The sequence below is a fragment of the Prionailurus bengalensis genome, chromosome B2 (assembly GCF_016509475.1).
Source record: "Prionailurus bengalensis isolate Pbe53 chromosome B2, Fcat_Pben_1.1_paternal_pri, whole genome shotgun sequence".
NCBI classification, from domain to species: domain Eukaryota; kingdom Metazoa; phylum Chordata; class Mammalia; order Carnivora; family Felidae; genus Prionailurus; species Prionailurus bengalensis.
In genome coordinates, this window is record NC_057349.1 from 113,386,440 (window position 1) to 113,407,527 (window position 21,088).

Below are 21,088 nucleotides of genomic sequence, written 5' to 3' on the forward strand. Positions count from 1 at the left end.
CCTGACACAGATTATGTTTTTGTAGACTTTTTCTAACCACATGTATGAATATTTCCTGTATGTCATTTCTCTTTGTTTCATGTAACAAGTTCTGAAAGCCAAAGTTATGTTATTATGAGAAATGAATTTCCAAATATAAAAGTAGGTCAAGCCGCAACATTTAATAGTGTTGCCTTCTATTCCAAGGTAATGATCATTCTGGTAGTTTAGAGCCCAAAGAATCATACAATAAAGGATTAAAATGGACTTTAATGTGGAAAGAGAATGTCAAGAAATAATGTGTTTGTTTGTTTTTAATCAGGCAGAATATAGAGACTTAAGGGACTTGGGTATAAAATAAATTGATATTATTAGGATGGAAGTAATTAGGCCTGTGCTTCTTGGGCCCATCAGGGAAGTTAGATTAATGTTTAAGTGAAGTCATACCATGAAAACCTAGGTGCACAGGACAAACCTGACAAATGGCCCCAGAGTGCACAAGTTGTTGAGGAAGGAATGTAAATGATGAGGGCAGATGACAGGGGCGAGGTTTGAGCAAAGAGTCTAACAATCAAAGGTGTTCTTGGCGAAGAATCAAAACAATGGGAAAAGAAGCAGTAATCCAACACAGTGAAAGAAGAATGCTTTCATACCTGACTTTAGAAATCAAAAGAGCTCACCATATTTAGGCAGAATGAGGAAGGAGTCTTCAGCATGTAGAGAAACTATGGCAGATGTTCACAGGTGACACATAAATGGTAAAAACAACCTTTATAAAAAATGTTACCTACAAAGGAACAAAGAGAGTCAGGCACAGACTTCACAGCGGTGAACACCAAAGGAATGAAATCTTCATAGTTGTGAAGTAAAAGCTGTTTTTCAAGCTCAAAGACAACAGGACATTCTCAGGCATACTAAATCTGAGAAACATACCATTTATGTCATACCTTTCCTAAACAGAGTTACTGAGTGGGAGAGACTTTTTTTTCCCCCTGAGGACTCTATCACAATCTAGTCCTCAAGAATGAAAGTCATTTTATGAAAGAATTGGTGGTGAGCATTACAACTAATTAAACATAAAATTGAAAAGATATAACCATTTCAAATATAGTTAAACGCATAAATATAAAAACTTAAAAAAAATAAAGCATGAATATAAAAAGGTATATTTTTTTCAGCTTTCTGAGATAAAATTGACGTAACTTTGTATAAATTTAAAGTATACGGAATGTTGACTTGATGCGTGTGTGTATATATTGCAAGACTATTGCCACTATAGCTTTAGCTAACACCTCCATAGGTCACATAATTACCATTTCGTTTTTGTGGTGAGAACATTTAAGATCCACTCTCAGCAACTTTCAGATACACAATATAGTATTATTAACTATGATCACCAAACTGGAAGTTTGCATTCTTTGGTCAACATTTACCCATTTCCCCCAATCCCCGAGCTCTTAAACCTGACAGTGATCAAGGGACACTCCTTCCTTTTCCTCTCACAACTCCAACACTCCCATTAACGTAGTATATTATAATCAATTCTTGTTGTTGTTGAAGCAAAAAGTATAATCACTGAACCAAGCAGCTGTGTTTTAAAAAAACCTGTTGTACTAGGAGCTAGAGCTGAGTCTAGTCCTATTATAATCTGTTTAATCTACATCTTGTTCCCTAATTGATCTGTAATATCACATTTGTATTAGGAGAAATCTCAATGTAAGAGAAATATCCAACTGTGATTTGGGCTGAGAAAAGGACAATAGATCAGATTACATATGGTCAGTGATTTTTTTCAGCTTAAGTGATTTAGAAAAATCAAATTAGAAGTGTACTGGGGGAGGTGCAAAAGAAAAATGCTCTAATACATTGATAGTGGGAGAGTAATGTGGTCACATCTTTCTGGAAGGCAATAACCATTTTTATCAAGAGACTTACCATTTCCATACTCTTTGGCCCAACAACTGTGTTGTAGAAATTCACCCTAAGGAACCAGTCATGTGCATATTAGAAGATTTAACTACAGTGACTAATATTGCATTGTTTTGTTTATTATTTTGTTACTTTGTTCTTATTTTTTTTTTCAACATTTATTTATTTTTTTTGGGACAGAGAGAGACAGAGCATGAACAGGGGAGGGGCACAGAGAGAAGGAGACACAGAATCGGAAACAGGCTCCAGGCTCTGAGCCATCAGCCCAGAGCCTGACACGGGGTTCGAACTCACGGGCCGCGAGATCGTGACCTGGCTGAAGTCGGACGCTTAACCGACTGTGCCACCCAGGCGCCCCTCTTGCTTTAAGTTTTTAATTTCAGGTAACTACAGTGTTACATTAGTTTCAGGTGCACAATATAGTAATTTAACACTTCCATATATCACTCTGTGCTCACCTCAAGTGCATTCCTTAATCCCCATCATCTACCTAACCCATTCTCTGGCCCCTCCCCTCTGTTTTTTTTTCTCTGCTTGTTTTGTTTTTTAAATTGCATATATGAGTGAATCATGGTATTTGTGTTTCTCTGTCTGACTTGTCTCTCTTAGCCTTATAATCTCGGTCTCCATACATGCCATTGCAAATGGCAAGATTTCATTATTTTTTATGGCTGAATAATACTCCATTGTGTAAATATACCACGTCTTATTCACTGCATTGCTTTAAATAATGGAAAAATAAAAATAACATAAATGCCATAAAATGGAAGACTATGTGCCATTTAAAAATGATGTAGAAAAAAGATGTGGGAACTTTTCACACACAAAAAATTTTGCAGTAGGAAAGCAGGTTGCCAACAGTATATAGAGTATGATTCGGTTTTGTGAAAAAAAATAACTCACCTGTATACATACAGAAAGAGAGATGGAGGACTGCCGGAATTCTGTTCATGAGCATGTAAGCATTGGTTCTTTCTGAATGGGGATAAATGGGTTATTTGTATTTCCTTCTCTTATTCAACTCTGTTTTAATGACTGTATAGTTTTGATTCATACAGAATTTTTATATTTCATAGTTTCTTCTAAATTTTAAATTTACCCAACTAAGTTTTTGATTCATGTATTGAAAAAACAAAAGCGACCTTGAATTTTCGGATGGCACGAAAGAGAGTAGGAAGGAGAGTAGAAGCAGCTGTAGGCACAAGGAAGAGCAGAAAGAGCTTATTTTGGATGAGTGTCTCCTGTAGTTAGATGCTTTATTTCATTATTTAATTGAATACTCATCATGATCTAATGCAGGTGGTAGTAGCCTATTTTATAAATGAAAACACCTAGAACCTGCGTAACTCCCCAAAGGCCCCACCGTGGATCAGCATGAAGCAGGAATTTAAGCCCAGTTCTCTGGCACAGACACCCTAGCAAAGCCATTGTACATCATTCTGCTACCCCGAGTGAACTCTGAGAGAGAAATAAGGCAAAAGTTAAGTAAAATTTTAGTGTCTTCTCCACAGCCCGAGGGACATTGTTGTTTCTTAGTAAGGAGAAAAAGTTGATTATACGTGGAGTTTCCATTTCCCCTGAGCTATAATGTGAGTGCTGATAAGGTTGAGATTTCTGTCTGGGCTAACTACCTGAGCTCATCATATATGTGTGTCATCTATGTGTGACGTTGAAACGCTCTTGGTTTTATGGCTACTATGTCAAAAGCTGACTCAACAACTGAAATGAACTGTTCACTTAGATAGGAGATTAGTTAACTCATTCCACAAATCCTTGAGGGCCTGCTCCCTGCTGAGGGCCGCTACTAGGCTCTGAGGTAAAGAATTTAAACAACTCCCCCACCCTTCTTGCTTTCTAGATTTTCCATCAGCATGACTCATTTTAGTCAAGGACTGTATTGCCTGTGACATGCTTGAAGGAAGGAAAATAAGGTCTGCAGGGCATTTCCCTTTGTGTCAAGAGAGGATAAAATCTGGAGTTCATATTTAGTATAGTGAATTCTTCCTCACATGCCTGCCCTCTCCATCCTCAGGAGATGAGGTTCCTCATGACACGCCTTTTAAAAATTGTATTGTAACAGCTTATAATTCAGGTATTCCATAATATTATAAACATTAAATACAACATTTAATATTTTCATTGCACTCTTTTTTTTTTAATTTTTTTTTTTAACGTTGATTTATTTTTGAGACAGAGAGAGACAGAGCATGAACGGGGGAGGGGCAGAGAGAGAGGGAGACACAGAATCGGAAGCAGGCTCCAGGCTCCGAGCCATCAGCCCCGGGCCCGACGCGGGGCTCGAACTCACGGACCGCGAGATCGTGACCTGAGCTGAAGTCGGCCGCTTAACCAACTGAGCCACCCAGGCGCCCCATTTTCATTGCACTCTTGACAGAGTCAGGCCAACAATGTCAGAAATGTTTTAACACCAATAGGGAACACGTTTCTTTAAACAATTACAAATCCTGTATTTTTATTCAAGGACATTTTCTTAAAACTTTATTTTAGAAAGAGAGAGTGTGTGAGCAGGGGCGAGGGGCAGAAGGAGGGAGAGAGAAAGAGAGAGGGAGAGAGAGAGGATCTCAAGTGCCATGCTCATCACGGAGCCGGACATGGCAGGGCTCGATCCCACGACCCTGGGATCATGACCTGAGCCAAAATCAAGAGTTGGACACTCAGTCGACTGAGCCACCCAGCCACCCTAACTTCAAGAAGAAGTTAATTTCTAACTTAACTTTTTAAACTATTAAATCTTGAATCTGCCTGTACTGATTTGAGAGTGATCTGAATTTTTCTCCAAGTCTTAGCTGGTGTTCATCCAACCTCATTTAATAGTAATTCTTAAGGTTTCCTGAGTCCTTTTTCATGCATTATGGAGTGCTTTACCTTAATCGAATTGCCTTATGTAATCCTTACAGCAACTCTCTGTGGGAGTCCAGTTGGTATCCCCACTTTTTATTTTATTTTATATTTTTATTTTTATTTATTTATTTTTTTAAAGCAGGCTCCACACCCAACATGGGGCTTGAAGTCAGGATTCTGAAATCAAGAGTCATATGCTCCACTCACTGAGCCAGCCAGGTGCCTCTATATCCCCAATTTACATGCTGGGGAACTGTCTTTGATTAAGTGAAGTTACTTATACAGTGAGCTAGGGGCAGACCAGGGCTGTCATTGAGTCTGTCTGATACCAAAGCCTCCCCTCTAATGTGAAGCTACATGACATTTATGGGAAAAGCCAGGCTTTTCTTACTGGCTTATACAAGCATTTTATTTTAAAGTTTATTTATTTATTTTGAGGGGAGGGAGGAGAGAGCATGGGAAGGGCAGAGAGAAGAGAGAATACAAAGCAGGCTCCCCGCTGTCAGCACAGAGCCTGGTGTGGGGCTCAGTCTCACGGTTTGCAAGATCATGGCCTGAGCCCAAACCAGGAGTCCCACACTCAACTAATGGAGAAACCCAGGCACCCCTAAAGGTATTTATATATTACATTAAATTACTTCAATATAGTTCTGAATTTTGATATTTCACAATAGTGTTTTGATTGCCATGGTTTTATTATCATTTGTTCCAACAACAGTGTTCCTACTGTCATTTTTCTTTTAAAGATAATTTTGGATAGTCTTATGGTGTATTTATGCTTACAGAAATATGATGATCAATTCGGCATGTTTCCCTTCTCCAAATTTTTTTTTTTTTTTGATTTAAATTGCATTTCATTTAAACAGTAATTTGAAGAGAAAGTGAAATTTTTACAAGAACGAGATTTCCAATTTAGGAACCTTATATGTAGTTCCCTTTATTCAAGCTTCCATATACATACTTTAGTTAACCTTTTGAATTTTCTTTATATGTATCTTCCCATTATCTCATTTTAATTATTCCTAGACATTTTCTAGTTTCATACTGTTATGTCTGAGACTTTTCAAAATACCTTTCTGTCACAAATATAAAAGACTATTATATCTGGCCACCTTGCTGAACAATTTTATGATTTCTGGATATTTTCATGATGTTGGTTCTTTAGGTAGACAATTAACTCATCTGCTAATCATGAAGATTTCATTTCTTTCTTTTCAGTATGTAAAACTTTGATCTTTTCCTTTGATTAGAGATTCCAAAACAAAGTTGAGTATAAACCACGATAGTAGGAATTCTTACATTTACACTGGTTAGTATGTTAGTATTTGCTTTCCGTTTCTGATAGAACTCATCTTGGTTGCCTCAGATATGCTTTAAGAGAGTTTTGACTAGCACTTAATTTCTGAAGAGCTCACTGGCCAACCGGCAGCTGCCTGGAGTACGGTCCACAGGTGTTGTCTTGCAGTGCTGTGAAAGGTGGCCTCCAAAGAATGGCAGACTTTCCGTCTTCATTCTTGGGAGCTCCAAAGGGTCTGTCTCTGTGATGTTTGTAGTGTTGCTGCTTTCATCTCCACTACAGAGTTCATTTTTATGACCTTAAGTTCTTGAGGTTTAGACTTGCATCACATTAGGTTAGCCTCTTTTAGCAGAGTGGGAGACATTATGCCCCAAAGCCTTAAAAGCTTTGCTGGAATTGCTCTTAAGCACGTGTCTCCCACAAAACAAAGGGATAAAAGGAATGGGGTGGAGCTCACGCAGTGCCTGCGGGTATTTCTCCCCCGCTGCACACCTTGGAGTCTCTCTTCTAGAAAGCTGGGGTGGAGGCCTCACTGGTGCCTGAGTTCAGGGTGTGTTCAGGTAATGAACAAGCCACTACAGACCAGGAAGTGAACATTCTCACAGGGAAAGTGCTTTTGTTTTACAACTTTTAGGGATCCACTGATTTTTTTCAGAAGCAGATTTTTAATATCAAAGAGTAAAAATTCTTCATCATGTTAAGGAAGTTCACTCCTATTCTTAGTTTTCTAACAGTTTTTTTTTTTCCTTTTAAGAAAAGATAGTGGCTGATTCATTCATCCAAGGCTTCTTTGGCATGTATCAAAGTGATCAGATGTAGTTCTTCTTTTTTAAATAATTTATAATAATCTATCATATTAATTTTCTATGACTCCTGTATTTTTTTTTAATTTTTTTTTTCAACGTTTATTTATTTTTGGGACAGAGAGAGACAGAGCATGAACGGGGGAGGGGCAGAGAGAGAGGGAGACACAGAATCGGAAACAGGCTCCAGGCTCTGAGCCATCAGCCCCGAGCCTGACGCGGGGCTCGAACTCACGGACCGCGAGATCGTGACCTGGCTGAAGTCGGACGCTTAACCGACTGCGCCACCCAGGCGCCCCAAGACTCCTGTATTTTGGGAATGAAACCTTTTTGCTTAAGGTTGATAATTCTTTTAATACCCTACTCTATTCAAATTGCTATTAACTTAATGTTGACTGCATTATTATAAATAATACTAGCATTTGCTAAGCGCTTATTCTGTGCTGGGCTCTGAGATGAACACTGTCTTTGTTATCTCATTTAATCTTCTGAACATTATGAGATAGTTCTTCATTTTACAGGTAAGGAAATGGAGACACAAAGATTTCAGGTAACTTGGTTAATATCACACAGCTCTGAGAAAGTGTCAGCACTGCTAGTTGAACTCAGTTCATTTTTGACCCCATAACCAAATTGTAATCAGAAAAAATGTTTGGTGACATAAGGGAGATGACACATGACTTGATTTTATGGTTAATATTGTCAAACTGTCACAGCCAAATACATCAGTTCCCAGGTCAAGGAAATGCCTGTCATTGTAAGTAGATTCTATTTATAAATCAGGGTGGCCCCATGCACCCCAATGTTAATAGCACACTATCAATAGAAGCCAAATATGGAAAGAACCCAAATGTCAATCAGCTGATGAATGGATAAAGAAGACGTGGTGTGTGGAATATTACTTGGTGATCAAAAATCTTGCCATTTGCAACAACATGGATGGAACTAGAGTGTATTATGCTGAGCACAATAAGTCAGAGAAAGACAAATACCATATGATTTCACTCATGTGTAGAATTTAGGAAACAAATAGGTGAACATAGGGGAAGGGAAGAAAGGATAAAATAAGAAAAACAGAGAGGAAAGAAAACCATAAGAGACTCTTAAATACAGAGAACAAACCGAGAATTGCTGGTGGGGAGATGGGTAGGGGAATGGCTAAATGGGTGATGGACCTTAAGGAGGGCACTTGTTGGCATGAGCACTGGGTGTTAAATGTAAGTTATGAGTCACTAAACTGTATTCCTGAAACCAATATGACATTATATGTTAACTAACTTGAATTTAAATTTTTTTTTAAATCTTTATTTTTGAGAAAGAGAGAGTGTGCACGCCTGAGTGGGGGAGGGGCAGAGAGAGAGAGGGAGGCACAGAATCTGAAGCAGGTTCCAGGCTCTGAGCTGTCAGCACAGAGCCTGACTCGGGGCTTGACTCACAAACTGTGAGATCATGACCTTCGCCGAAGTCAGATGCTCAGCTGCCCCCCAGGAGCCCCAACTTGAATTTAAATTAGGGGTGCCCGGGTGGCTCAGTCTGTTGGGTGTCCGACTTCAGCTCAGGTCATGATCTCACAATCTGTGAGTTCGAGCCCCACGTCAGGCTCTGTGCTGACAGCTCAGAGCCTTGGAGCCTGCTTGGATTCTGTGTCTCCCTCTCTCCGCGCCCACCCCCCCCCCCACTCATGCTCTGTCTCTGTCTCAAAAATAAAATAAAAACATTAAAAAAATTTTTGTAAATAAATAAATCAGGGTACCTCTTTCTTAGAAAGATCTAGAGAGACATAGACAATTTTTGCCTCTACAAATCCCCCTCATTTGGATGCTGTGGAAAACTCTCATCCCTCTTTCGACAAGGTATTGAGTGTCGTTGCTGCCAGCTCATGTACCCCATTCAGTTGGTCTTATGATGGAGACGGAAGGAAGAGAGAGCATTCATTGTTCAAGGAAAGTAAAAAAAGAAGATGTGCACACTGAGTCAGGCCAGTACAGAATTGGTCCTGATACTTTTCAAATTCTATTTGTGCTTCTTCAGACAATGGATGACAGAAAAAAAGTCCACGTACTGTCTTTTCTGTCCTTCCAATATCTGTCATAGAGGTTATGGAATCAAGATCCAAGGAATTCACAGTTGCCTTTTGTTTCTGTTTTCAAGGACAGTAGTGAACAAAGTCTACTGTCCTGACTTCACCTGGTTCCCAATGGTCTGTGACTGCAGCCAGGTTTAAACGACATCAGTATTGTTTTATTCGTGCTGTTTTTTTCTCAGAACCAGAACATCTAGCCAGTGCTGCATTCCTTCACATCCCCCAGCACACTCACAGCTGAGATCGCTCCTTGAATCCACCAAAATTCCCTCTGTGAATCTGAACCTCTTTTCTTATCTTTTCCTGTACCTGTTCTGCATCCTCGGTAGGCAGAATGATGCCCCTTACCAAAGATGTCTGTGTCCTAAAATCCAAAACCCATTAAAGTTATAGATGGAATTAAGGTTGCTAATCAGCTGACCTTAGGGAAAACATCCTGGCTTGTCCAGGTGTGGCCAGTATTAACTCAAGGGTCTTTAAAAGTGAACAAGGGCAGCAGAAGGGGAGGGAGAGTTAGGAAATGGCACGTGAGAGGACTTGGTTGGGTTTTGCTGGCTTTGCAGGTGGAGGAAGGGACCTTGAGCCAAGGAAAGCAGCCTGCTTCTAGGTGTTGGAGGAGGCAAAGAAATCAGTCTTTCCCTGGAATTTGTAGGCACTGTGATTTTAGCCCATTGAGACTCATGTCAGACTTGGAACCTACAAAACTGTAAGATACTAACTTTGTATTTATTTTTATGTTTTTAAATGTTTATTTATTTATTTTGAGAGCAACAGCGAGCATGAGTGGGGGAGGGACAGAGAGAGGAGAGAGAGAATCCCAAGCAGGCTCCGCCCTATCAGCATAGAGCTGCACATGGAGCTTGATTTCATGAACGACCTGAGCCGAGATCAGGAGTCCGATGCTTAACCGACTGAGCCACCCAGGCGCCCCGTGTTTATTTTTGAGGTGGAGGCACAACATTTGTGATAATTTGTTACAGTGGCAGAAGGAAGCCATCATGCAGTTCTCCTCACTCCAGCATCCTAGGGCCCCTCCCTTACCACTGCCCTGGCCTCACTGCCCTACTTGGGGCTCCTACACCCCACAGGTGGCTGTTACAGCACAGTATTTGCTTATTCCACACATGGTCTGTCACTCTGATGATTAGACCCCACCCCTGGGTGGACCCTTACTGCTTCTTTCAATGTTTGTATTATTAGAACCTTGGTAGTTTTATTTTTCTTTATTTATTTAGATTCAAGTTAACATATAGTGTAGTATTGGTTTCAGGAGTAGAATTTAGTGGTTCATCACTTGCATATAACACCCAGTGCTCATCCTATCAAGTGCCCTCCTTAATGCCCATCACCCATCTAACCCATCCCTGCACCCACCTCCCCTCCAGAAACCCTCTGTTTATTCTCTGTATTTAAGAGTCTCTAGGGGCTCAGTCAGTTAAGCATCTGACTTTGGCCTAGGTCACTCCTCTTCTTCCCCTTTTACTCGCCACCCCCCATCAGCCACACTTCTTTTCACTCCCCACCTCTAAGCCTTCCGTAGGTTCTGTCCTCAAACCACAGATCTTCTTAAAATGTATTCCTTCATCAGTTGTAACCTCATCCAAGACTTTACAGACCACCACTGCAAGGGATTCCTTCACATCCAGCCTTCATGCTCCTCCAGGCCCTGGACTTGTTCCTGAACATCAACTTCATTTAGCCCCAGTGCATGGAGCGAGAGGAGTCTTCTGTCTGTACACTCATATCTAGGACATCCTCAGATGCAGGAGCCAAGAGCCTTGTGTTGCGGACGCCTGGGGTGGGAAGGAGGGAGCCATGACTTGGGGGCAGGGCACCAGGTCCACCTGGGTGGGGGGTCAACACAGGTGTCCCCACATCCAGGGCTTATGAGAAATGAGATGGGCTGTGCCATGTTTCTTTCCTCTAGGGGTCTTGTCAGTTTTGCCACAGTTATTTCCTTATTAGGCTGGAAAAAACTGGCTCTGAAAACTTTTTTCAGAGGCGGGGCAAATAGGAGGTTCAGTTGCTCTGCTCTGAATGGCTCCTGAGGGACATCTGGCCCTGTTTCCCCTCTGGCAGTAGATACTCTTACATCATTTGCTCCAGGTTTTCCTAAGCAGGGGGAGGATCCGAATTGTGTACATATAAGGGTCTGAGGAGGCTGAAGCTGGAAATAAAGGTGTCAGTATCACTGGGAGATAGTTCTACCCTTGGAGATGGTCATGGGTCCCCACCTGAAACGCTGGAGGTGGAACCCCATCCTGAAGCGTGGCAGAGCCGTCCTCGCCCGAGGCAGCTCCCGTCTCTTCTGGGCTCTCTCCAAGGCCAGAAGCCTCTCCAGTGCTTCATGGATGATGTGCTGCAGACTATGTCTAGGTAAGATATACAGGACTTCACTTATGGGGACACGTAGCTGGCCATCTTTAAAACGTAATGCAAAAGAAAAAAAAAAATTAAGAATCCATCTGAAGTTTTACCTTGTGCTATAATGATATCAAGACCATCGAATTAGGTTCTAAGAATTTGCCAGTTCTTTGCTTTTTATATTGACTCAACAGTAAAACCTAGTGTTTGACTTGTGGCTTTGATAGTTGTTTTTTTTTTTTTTTTAATGTTTTATTTCTGAGAGAGAGACAGAGCATGAGCAGGGGAAGGGGCAGAGAGAGAGAGAGAGAGAGACAGAATCTGAAGCAGCTCCAGGCTCTGAACTGTCAGCACAGAGCCCTATGCGGGGCTTGAACCCACAAACTGCGAGATCATGACCTGAGGCGAAGTTGGACACTTAACCAACTGAGCCACCCAGGTGCCCCTAGCTTTGATAGGTTTATATGATATTCCTGGTGTGATGTTCTATCAGTGAAAATGTTGCCCACAATCAAGTGTATCAGGTTCATTGACCTATATTGGGAAGTTCATTCAAACATATATACCAGGTATCATTTTAAAAAGGCACAAGATGTTCAAAGATGGTACACATCATGGCCTTTACCTCAAGAATTTCAGAATCTTAGATTCTGGAGGGAAAGCTCTCCCCCCCCTTATTTATAATGTTACTATGTTTGACATTTTTCTGGCCTACCCACCTCTGGCAAAGGAGAAGTAATTTTCGTACTAATTCAGGCACACAAGTTAACTTTATCCTGAAAGGCTCAGCTAGCACCTGTTTTTCTTTTGCAGGTGAGCAATATGGAAACTCAGGGTTTGGTGGCTTATAGCAGTGATTCCACTGGGACCAGAAATAATTATGCACAGTTTTCTGGACAGGTGTGGATCAGAAGTTGCCACAGATGGGAAGAGGAAGCTTAGGTTCTAGAAATAGGAAGCACTTACAAAAGGATGTGAAAAGCCTGTTCTAAAAGCAAGATTACGGGGCGCCTGGGTGGCGCAGTCGGTTAAGCGTCCGACTTCAGCCAGGTCACGATCTCGCGGTCCGTGAGTTTGAGCCCCGCGTCAGGCTCTGAGCTGATGGCTCAGAGCCTGGAGCCTCTTTCCGATTCTGTGTCTCCCTCTCTCTCTGCCCCTCCCCCGTTCATGCTCTGTCTCTCTCTGTCCCAAAAATAAATAAAAACGTTGAAAAAAAATTAAAAAAAAATAAAAATAAAAGCAAGATTACCTACAATGACAACTGTTAATGGTGACAAGGAGAAGGGCAGGAGTGTGGGACAGAGAGAGCAGAGCTGACGTGATAGAATACCAGATTGTGAGAGTTGTAAAGTAGTATGATGGGGTTTTTCAACAGGCCATGTAAAATCTCCCTATCTAGAGAATCTAGAGATCTAAAAAACACAGTCTCTTCTTCCTGAAGTAGTTTAGATGTGGTCACCTGAAGGTAGGGAGGTCACTTTTTTTTTTTTTTTAATAGTCTGGAGGGATTTCCAAGGTCTCTTTGGTTCTATAAGTGCACCTGATTGAACATACAGATGACTGGAAAGGGACTCTAGGTACAGCATCTATGACTTTTTTCTTGGTTGTTAACATTAAATAATATAAAGGAACGATTTAAAAGGCAGATAAATCCCACGTAAGTTAACTATTTTCATGTTTCTGCGTTACCTTCTGAGTTCTCACTCAGTACACCCATATTTGTCATGTGGATGTGATGATACTGTTGATCTAAGAGTGGGGCATGGGATGTTGTAGGACCTCAGGTGTAGAGCGCTGAGCTAATCACACTTCTTAGTTGGTGACATGTCATCACTGGTCAGAGCTGGGCTCCTTGTTATTTATTCATTAATTTCCTTATATCCTCATTCCTCACTCCCATTTCTCTTCCCACTGCATACCATTCTCCCGCATTCAGTGAGTAGGCTTTTATTTGGATGTGGCCTTGAAAAATGTATAGTTGCTCTGTGTGCATCTATTTTAAATTTACCTAATGGTGTTGTTCTGTACATCCCATTCTTTTTCTCTTGACGTAAACATGCTGCAGTGTATAGCTCAGGCTTGTTATTTCTCATTACTGCCTAGAATCCCAGAGCATATCTCCTACATTTTACTAACCCTCCAGCTTTCCCCTGCCACAGATGATGCGGTTATGTACATCCTCAAGCCAAGTGACTTTATGATATATATAAAGTATGTACCTCCTGGGAGAGGAGGCCTGTCGGTTAGATTGCTGAGTCATATGGGCTATATATATTTAATTTGCTGGAATGGCTATACCAGTTTACATTCCTTCTAACAGTTCACATCTCTGCCAACACTAGAATTTTCCAGCTTTCTGATTTTTGCCATGCTAATAGATGTAAAATGATGCATTGTCTTAATTTGCATTTTTCAGATCACATGCAAGTTAGAGCATCTTTTCACAGTTAATTCAATTTTATATTTTTTGTCATTTAAATTTTTATTCACTGCAGTATGGCTGTCTGTGTTTTCAGTATCGGGGTTGATTACATTAAGATGCATTTAATTGAGAATTAATTTGAATCATAATGCAGCTGCTAGACTTCTGGGCTGACCAGTTCTGGCCTGTAAAAACAGCAGTCTATGGCCCAACTTATAATATGTTCTCCGGCATTTTGGTCATCCCAAGTTTTCAGTATTATCACTAATATCACACTAACCATATGCTATGATATATGGCAGTTTTCTTCTTTTGAATTTTGCCTTAGGATGAATCCCCTAGGGAAGGATTACGGAACCAAAGAATGAACATTTTTATGACTATTGTTACATATTAACAAATCACTTTCTAAAAGGGCTGGGAACCCTTGCGCACTGTTGGTGGGAATGTAAATTGGTGCAACCATCATGGAAAACAAAATGGAGGTTTCTCAAAAAATTAAAAATAGAAATACCATACGATCTGGTAATTCCACTTCTGAGTATTTACTGAAAGAAATGAAAACACTAAATTGAAAAGATATATTGACTGTTTACAGTAGCCAGGATATAGAAGCAACCTTAGTGTCTATTGATAGATGAATGGGTAAAGAAGATGTGGTATATACATATACATACATATATATATATATATATATATATATATATATATATATATATATAGTGGAACATTGCTTGGCTATAAAAAGTAATGAAATCTTGCCATTTGTGACAACATGGATAGACCTAGAGGGTATTATGCTAAGTGAAATAAATCAAAGACAAATACCATATGATTTCACTTAAATGTGTAATTGAAAAAACACATGAATAAACAAAAAAATGGACTCTTAAATACAGACAACAAACTGGTGGTTGCCAGAGGGGAGTCCATGAGGGGATGGATGAAAAAGGCGAAGGGGATTAAGAAGTGCAAACTTCCAGTTATAAGATGAATGACAGAGACGAAAAGTATAACAGATGGGGCGCCTGGGTGGCTCAGTCGGTTAAGCATCCAACCTCCACTCATGTCATGATCTCGTGGTCTGTGAGTTCGAGCCCCGCGTCAGGCTTTGTGCTGATGGTTCAGAGCCTGGAGCCTGCTTCAGATTCTGTGTCTCCCTCTCTCTCTGCCCCTCCCCCGCTCATGCTCTGTCTCTCTCTATCAAAAATAAATAAACATTAAAAAAAATTTTTAAATAAAAAAAGTTTACAAAAAGTATAACATAGGGGATGTAATCAATAATAGTGTAATAACATTGAATGGTGAGCATTGAGTAATGTATAAAATTGTCAATTTACTATGTTATTTTAATTATGCTTTGCTTGAAAAAATAGAAAAAAAAACTAAAAGGGTAGGATTGATTTCCATTATGCATCATTTATATCATAACTATACTAGTTTTAACTTCATTGTGTAACATTTATACTATTCCTTTAATAACTATAAAATATTTGTTATTTGCACTATTTAATTATAGTTAACAGAAATCATTTGTTCAGGTGTTCACTGATGAATAGTATTTTTTTTTTAAGAGTATGGTCTATTTGTGCCCATAGTCCATTTTCCTAGTAGGGTCTGCTTTATTTTTTTAGTCCGTTTGAAAGTAGTTTTGATATACTCCCGAGTGTCTTATCCTCCATTCCTGAAAATGAAATTATTCATTTACATACATTTTATTCTTCAGATGACAATCAAAACAAAACACATGATAAAAAAGAGAAGAAGATGGTGGTTCAGAAGCCCCACGGTACTATGGAATACACTGTAAGTATGAACAGGAGGTATGAACACTTGTTAAGACCACTGGATTTGCGTGATGTTTCTCCCTGACACATCCTCTTAGCTGCATTCCTTTTGTGTGCCCATTAATTAAGGAAGCTTCTTAAGACCTGTTCTAGGTCATTTCTTTTCCCTTTATGTTTTCTCTCTGGGTAATCTCATGTAAACCTATGACTTGAATTATCTTCAATATGCCAATGACAGCTGGTTGGTTGTGCTTTCTGAGTTCCATAATCACAGATCACTTTCCTACTCAGCCTATCCACTTAGACCTCCAGGGCTGGTATTTTTTCAAGAAGCAATGGCTCCATAAGCTGTACATTTCTACAAGCCAGAGCTTTGCCCTTGACATCCTCTTCCTATGACTCCTCATGTTCATTCTTACCTTCTGTGACTATCCAGCCAGATCTCTTCATTTCAGTCTCATAGATTCATGTTCCTTTACATAATGTACCTCAGTTTAACACTATTGATTCACTGATGTGATTGTTTTAATGTCTATCTTGTGCCTTAATTCATGTACCCATGGAGAGAGATCCTTTTTTTGGTCACCATTGTATTTCTGGTGCTCACAGGGTATAGGCCTCCATTCTGTTGAGTTAGTAGATGAATAATGCTATGTATGTGTCCCTTACGGCACCTCGCATATGTGCCATGTGTTCATTTCTCTCCTGCAGCGTGAACTCCTGGGGGCCAGGAGCTGTGTCTATTTATCCCAGGTCTGTTACAAAGTGAGCACTCAGTTATAGATTTGTTTTAATTCACTTTGAAGTAGCATTGTTGAGGAGTGTTCTCTGACTTGTAATAAGAAATTAAATGCTGTTGCTATTACCTGGTTGTGATTTTCTCATGTGCATTTTTTTTCTACTCATTATTCATGTGCTATGCCAGGCTCTGTACAGGCAAGTAGCAAGACCTGATCCTTCCCTGGCATTTATTTTGGAATGGTAAATTGTTTGCAAGCCTTTCCAGAGTTACACTGAGGAGTCCTGGCACAGGCATTTCATGCTCAGTGCTCGGTGAACGTCTCTAGGCATCTTTCTGTGGGTTATAGGCCTGGTCCTTTCCAGAGGGACTTGGGGTGATTATTTATTTCACTTTGTCAATAGGTTATTGATCCCTATAACACCTAGCACAGTGCCTTACCTGATAGTAGGTACTCAAGAAGTGTTGGATTATTTATCATTAGTAACAATATTAACTCTAAAGCCATGTGTGTATCCAGCAGTATTATGCACAAGCCCCTCCAAAGAAATGACAAGGGGTGTTTTCTAGGAGACGTTTCCCATAGTATATAGTAAATGGTGCAGTGAGAGTAAGTATCAACCCCCACATTAACTCTTATAAACAGGTGATCAAATTAGCAATGCAGATATGTCTGCCTGTTTGATTTGTAGGTTACGGGGATTAGTTTTACTTGGCAAGTTATTGTTTGTACTTGTCATTGGAAATAAAAGGTGATTCATAACTTCATGTTTAGAGAACCATGCTAGCACTTAATGGATTGCTTATATTGCTCCAAAGCTGTGGATGTTCGCATTCTGTTTAGTTTTAAACATTTAATGATTCCCATATCCATCCCAGGGTCTGTGGCTTGATGCTGTATTTATGTCTTGTCGTTATGTAATAATTCCAGATTGTTAAGGTTTTTTCTCTTTCCTGAACTCCCTATGCACAGTATATTTCTATAAGTCTTTTCTTAAAAATACGAAGTAAATTTTTTGATCACTTGCCATGAAGTAAGTGCTGTGAAGCAGAAATTACAATTATCTGTTTGATGGATCAAGAACCTGAAATGCAGAGAAGTTAAGTAAATGACCCAAGGTCACACAGCTAGCAAGTGGCAGGTCTAGAATTCAGATCCAGCAGTCTGGCTGTAGTCTCCATTCTCAGTGTGTCTTATACTGACTCTAAACCCCCAAAACCCCTGGATTTGAATATGTTAGGTAAAACGTCTTTTTTCTTTTTCATTTTTAGTAAGGCTGGTTTTGCCCAAGGTAGAGGTAGGGCCATATATTGCTAATTTTTAAATGATTTTTTAAAATACGTGTATTTATATACTGACTTGTTCCAGAAATGCTTTGAGGTCATTTTGGTGTAATTTGTAACTATGACCTTGATTAGTCTGAGACTGTTCATCTAGTTGGTGGAGTTTTGATGCTAAGGACAGTGGTGAATTTAATTCTACATCTGTATCTTCAGTAGTCCACGACCTCCTGCAGCCACCTCACATTGCCACCTCGGTCAGGGCTCACCTGGTGGAGCCAATTTTGAATATAGGGACAGTCACCTGTCTTGATCCAAGGCTGTATATGGGAACTTCTTAGTGACACACACCAGAGTGGCCTCCCACTAACAAGTTCTATCCAGTGACCCTAGACAAGAAGTCTGGGATATTGGCCTGACCAGGGGCAGCAGACTTTTTGTGGGTGGAGCTATTTACTGTGAAGTTTCACATCCTCTCATTGCCCTCTTTAGGCCTATAACCCTTTGTTAGAGAAAGAAAGAAATACACATGTGGGGCATGAATCGCAAGTTTCACAGATTTGGAGAATAACACTAATCTGGCTGACTATCAGAAGTTGTCATTTTAATGACTGTGAACAGTTATTGGTAGCTAATCTGAATTTCATAATGATTTACTTGCCTTCCGTCATATTCATTTGTCAAACATTTGAGTATCTTCTGTGTGTTGGGCATTGTGCTGACACTGACGTTATCAGCCATTAACAGGTCACCATGCAGGAGTCTTTAGTGCAGTGAACAGAGGGAAGAAGACAGAACATTGAGAATAGAGGAAGTAGCCCTCCTCTATTGGGTGTGTTTTATTTCTTCTCTTCTTAACAGTTTTTATTGTACGTTGTGAACCTCTACTCCACACAGCTAGGTTGTGCCAAAGTAGATTTAGAAATCTATTAGCGGACACTGAAATTTGAAGATAAGGGAGCCCAGAAATGAATTGCATGTAAGATTTTGCTTTTCTATGGTTTTATTAAGAATGGAGAATGTATTTACTTTCTTTTTCAGAATATATCTGGAAAGAACTACTTTTCATCCACTCAGATCAGAAATAGATTAATGTTGTTTACTAAAAGGGAGGGTTTTGTTTGTTTGTTGTTTTTGCTTTATATTTTGAATCTTGTTTGTTTGATTATTCTAGGCTGGAAGCCAGGACACCCTAAACTCCATAGCCCTGAAGTTTAACATCACTCCCAATAAATTAGTGGAACTGAATAAACTTTTCACACATACTATTGTTCCAGGCCAGGTAATTCTTTACTTGTTGGGTATTACTTTTTAGAAATTTTGCATTTATCTTATATTGCCATTTTTAATGCTTCACTCTTAGTGTCATGGGATTATCATCATTGATAATGTGCATTGGTACAGTCTTTCCATTAGATCCAAGAATTCTGAAAGCATTGTAGAACTTAGGAACTTCAGAAATGAATGCCTTGCAGATGATTAACAGTTTACTTAACTATCATTAGTTTATGTTGTGGATGTCCTGTAGGGCATCAAGAGAAGTTAAATTTGACTTTTTCTTCTGTAGAATGTAACTCAAATGTTCTCAGAATGTTTAATTTAGAAGTGCACGTTTCAGTTTATTCCACTCCTGGGATATATTATGGCCATCATTTGACTTTAAATTAAGCAAATTTTTTTCATTTTTGTGTTTATATGATACCTGGAAAAAATAGCCAGAGGCAGAGACATTCAGCAGGACTATCAAGAAAAAGCCACACCATTTCTTCCCCAGGTTTTTAAATTAATGCTTTATTTATTAAACTGAATGGAATTAGCTAATTGTGTAATTTTGCCACTCTTGGTTAATCTAGCCAGTTTTTTTTAGTGCCTTCCACATATTTAATGAGATATTCTTTTATTACTACTTTAAAACTACATTTAGCCAATAGATATAAATGACCCAGTCATTGGCAGGTCCTAGCTGAGGCCACGTTTCCATTCCTATCCATAGAACTGTCTGGTTGCCGTGAGCACATTCTGGTTTTAGTTGTGGACTGACTTGAGCATTTTTCTGCATCTCTACATTATAGTGACCTTTAATTCTTCCAGAATAGATACTATTACTTTTAAAGACAACTTTATTGAGGTAACAATGAGATTGTTCTTTGCGTTTTATTCAAGGGCAGCACATGAAGCCAACAGGCCATAAGCTGGCCAGTTTATATTATGGTACTTTTAGTATTTATGTTCTTGTTAAAAGGAGAAATTAGCATACTTCCAGCACCAGGTAATTGAAGGGAGATATGCATTAAAACTTCTCAAAAATTAGTGAAAATTTATTTCTAAGAAAACTAACAGTAGATCTCTCCTTTTGGGGATTTCTTATAATCTGAAGTATTACTGCGTGTTATGTAACTGACCCATAGCAGAGAACCTAGACGTGTATTTACTAATTCAAGGCTGAAGTCTATAGTCACTAGGGGCACCTGGGTGGCTCAGTCATATGAGCATCTGACTTTGGCACAGGTCATGATCTCATGGTTTGTGAGTTCAAGCCCCATGTCGGGCTCACTGCTGTCAGTGCAGAGCCTGCTTCAGATCTTCTGCCCTTCTCTCTTTGTCCCTCCCCTGCTTACACTCTCTCAAAAATAAATAAAACATTAAAAAAAAAACAGAGACTGTAGTCACTAGAATGTAGGAAAATAATTTAGAGCAATTCCTTATTTTTTTTACTATGTCCATAAACAAAATATTGGTACTGGGTTAAGGTCCAGTAACCAATGGACTGTTTTAATATGCCTATTATAATGGAAAAAATACCAAAGTAGGATCTCTAACACTTTGTTTCTGACTGGCCTTGTAGTAACTGTTTGATGTGGGTGAGTCCCTTCCTTTTTTGGACCTCAGTTTCCTAATCCCTGAAGTTAGGTGTTGGGCCACGTTATCTCTGATGGCTTTTCTAGCATTTGCTATGCAGTCCAGCCCTCATATGACTAAACAGTTGTATGCTGTTGGTTGTCCCAGGACCCAGATAGAATTAGGATTTTGTTGACAAAGATAAGAAATCAAGAAGAGTGAAATCAAGGGGTTTTCAAAAACTGTAGACAACTTTTTGTTTTCAAGGATTTTTAAATACTCTGAGTGGGGTAGGTATTGCTTTCATCTCAGTAGATCTGATCATTCAAGACTATTTTTGTCTGCTCTGGCTCCAAAAAAATGTGAGCTTCACTCTTCTAGAGACTGATTTGATGGTCACCGTGAGGTAGGAAAGGAAACTGGTCTGGCTAGGTAAGTGACTACATGTAAGAAGTAATTTTCAGAGGCAGTTACCTGAAGCTTTTAAATCTTAAAACTGTAGACCCTTTTGTTGCTTAAAAGACCAAAAACAATAGCAGATAAATGTAAACAGCTGAGGCCTAAACAATAGTTTTAGAAGGTCCTGAGTTTGGCTATTAGTTTGGATACTTACATCAAATTTCAGGACATGTACAAAGAATATACTTTTTCAAGTAGTTTATCTAAAGCACACTCAGAAGTTACCTTGCAGATATAGGTTTAAG

The 21,088-nt window shown here is 39.5% G+C and overlaps 1 protein-coding gene across 9 annotated transcripts in view; it reads left to right on the forward strand.

Moving 5' to 3' along the window:
- Positions 1-21,088, forward strand: part of NCOA7 (nuclear receptor coactivator 7) — a 163,922-nt gene that overhangs the window by 82,906 nt on the left and 59,928 nt on the right. For all 9 annotated transcript variants that reach the window (XM_043592261.1, XM_043592257.1, XM_043592262.1 and 6 more), the window contains 2 exons: positions 15,466-15,545; positions 18,721-18,828. In XM_043592261.1, the coding sequence (XP_043448196.1) occupies positions 15,466-15,545; positions 18,721-18,828 (188 nt within the window). The remainder of the gene's footprint in view (positions 1-15,465; positions 15,546-18,720; positions 18,829-21,088) is intronic.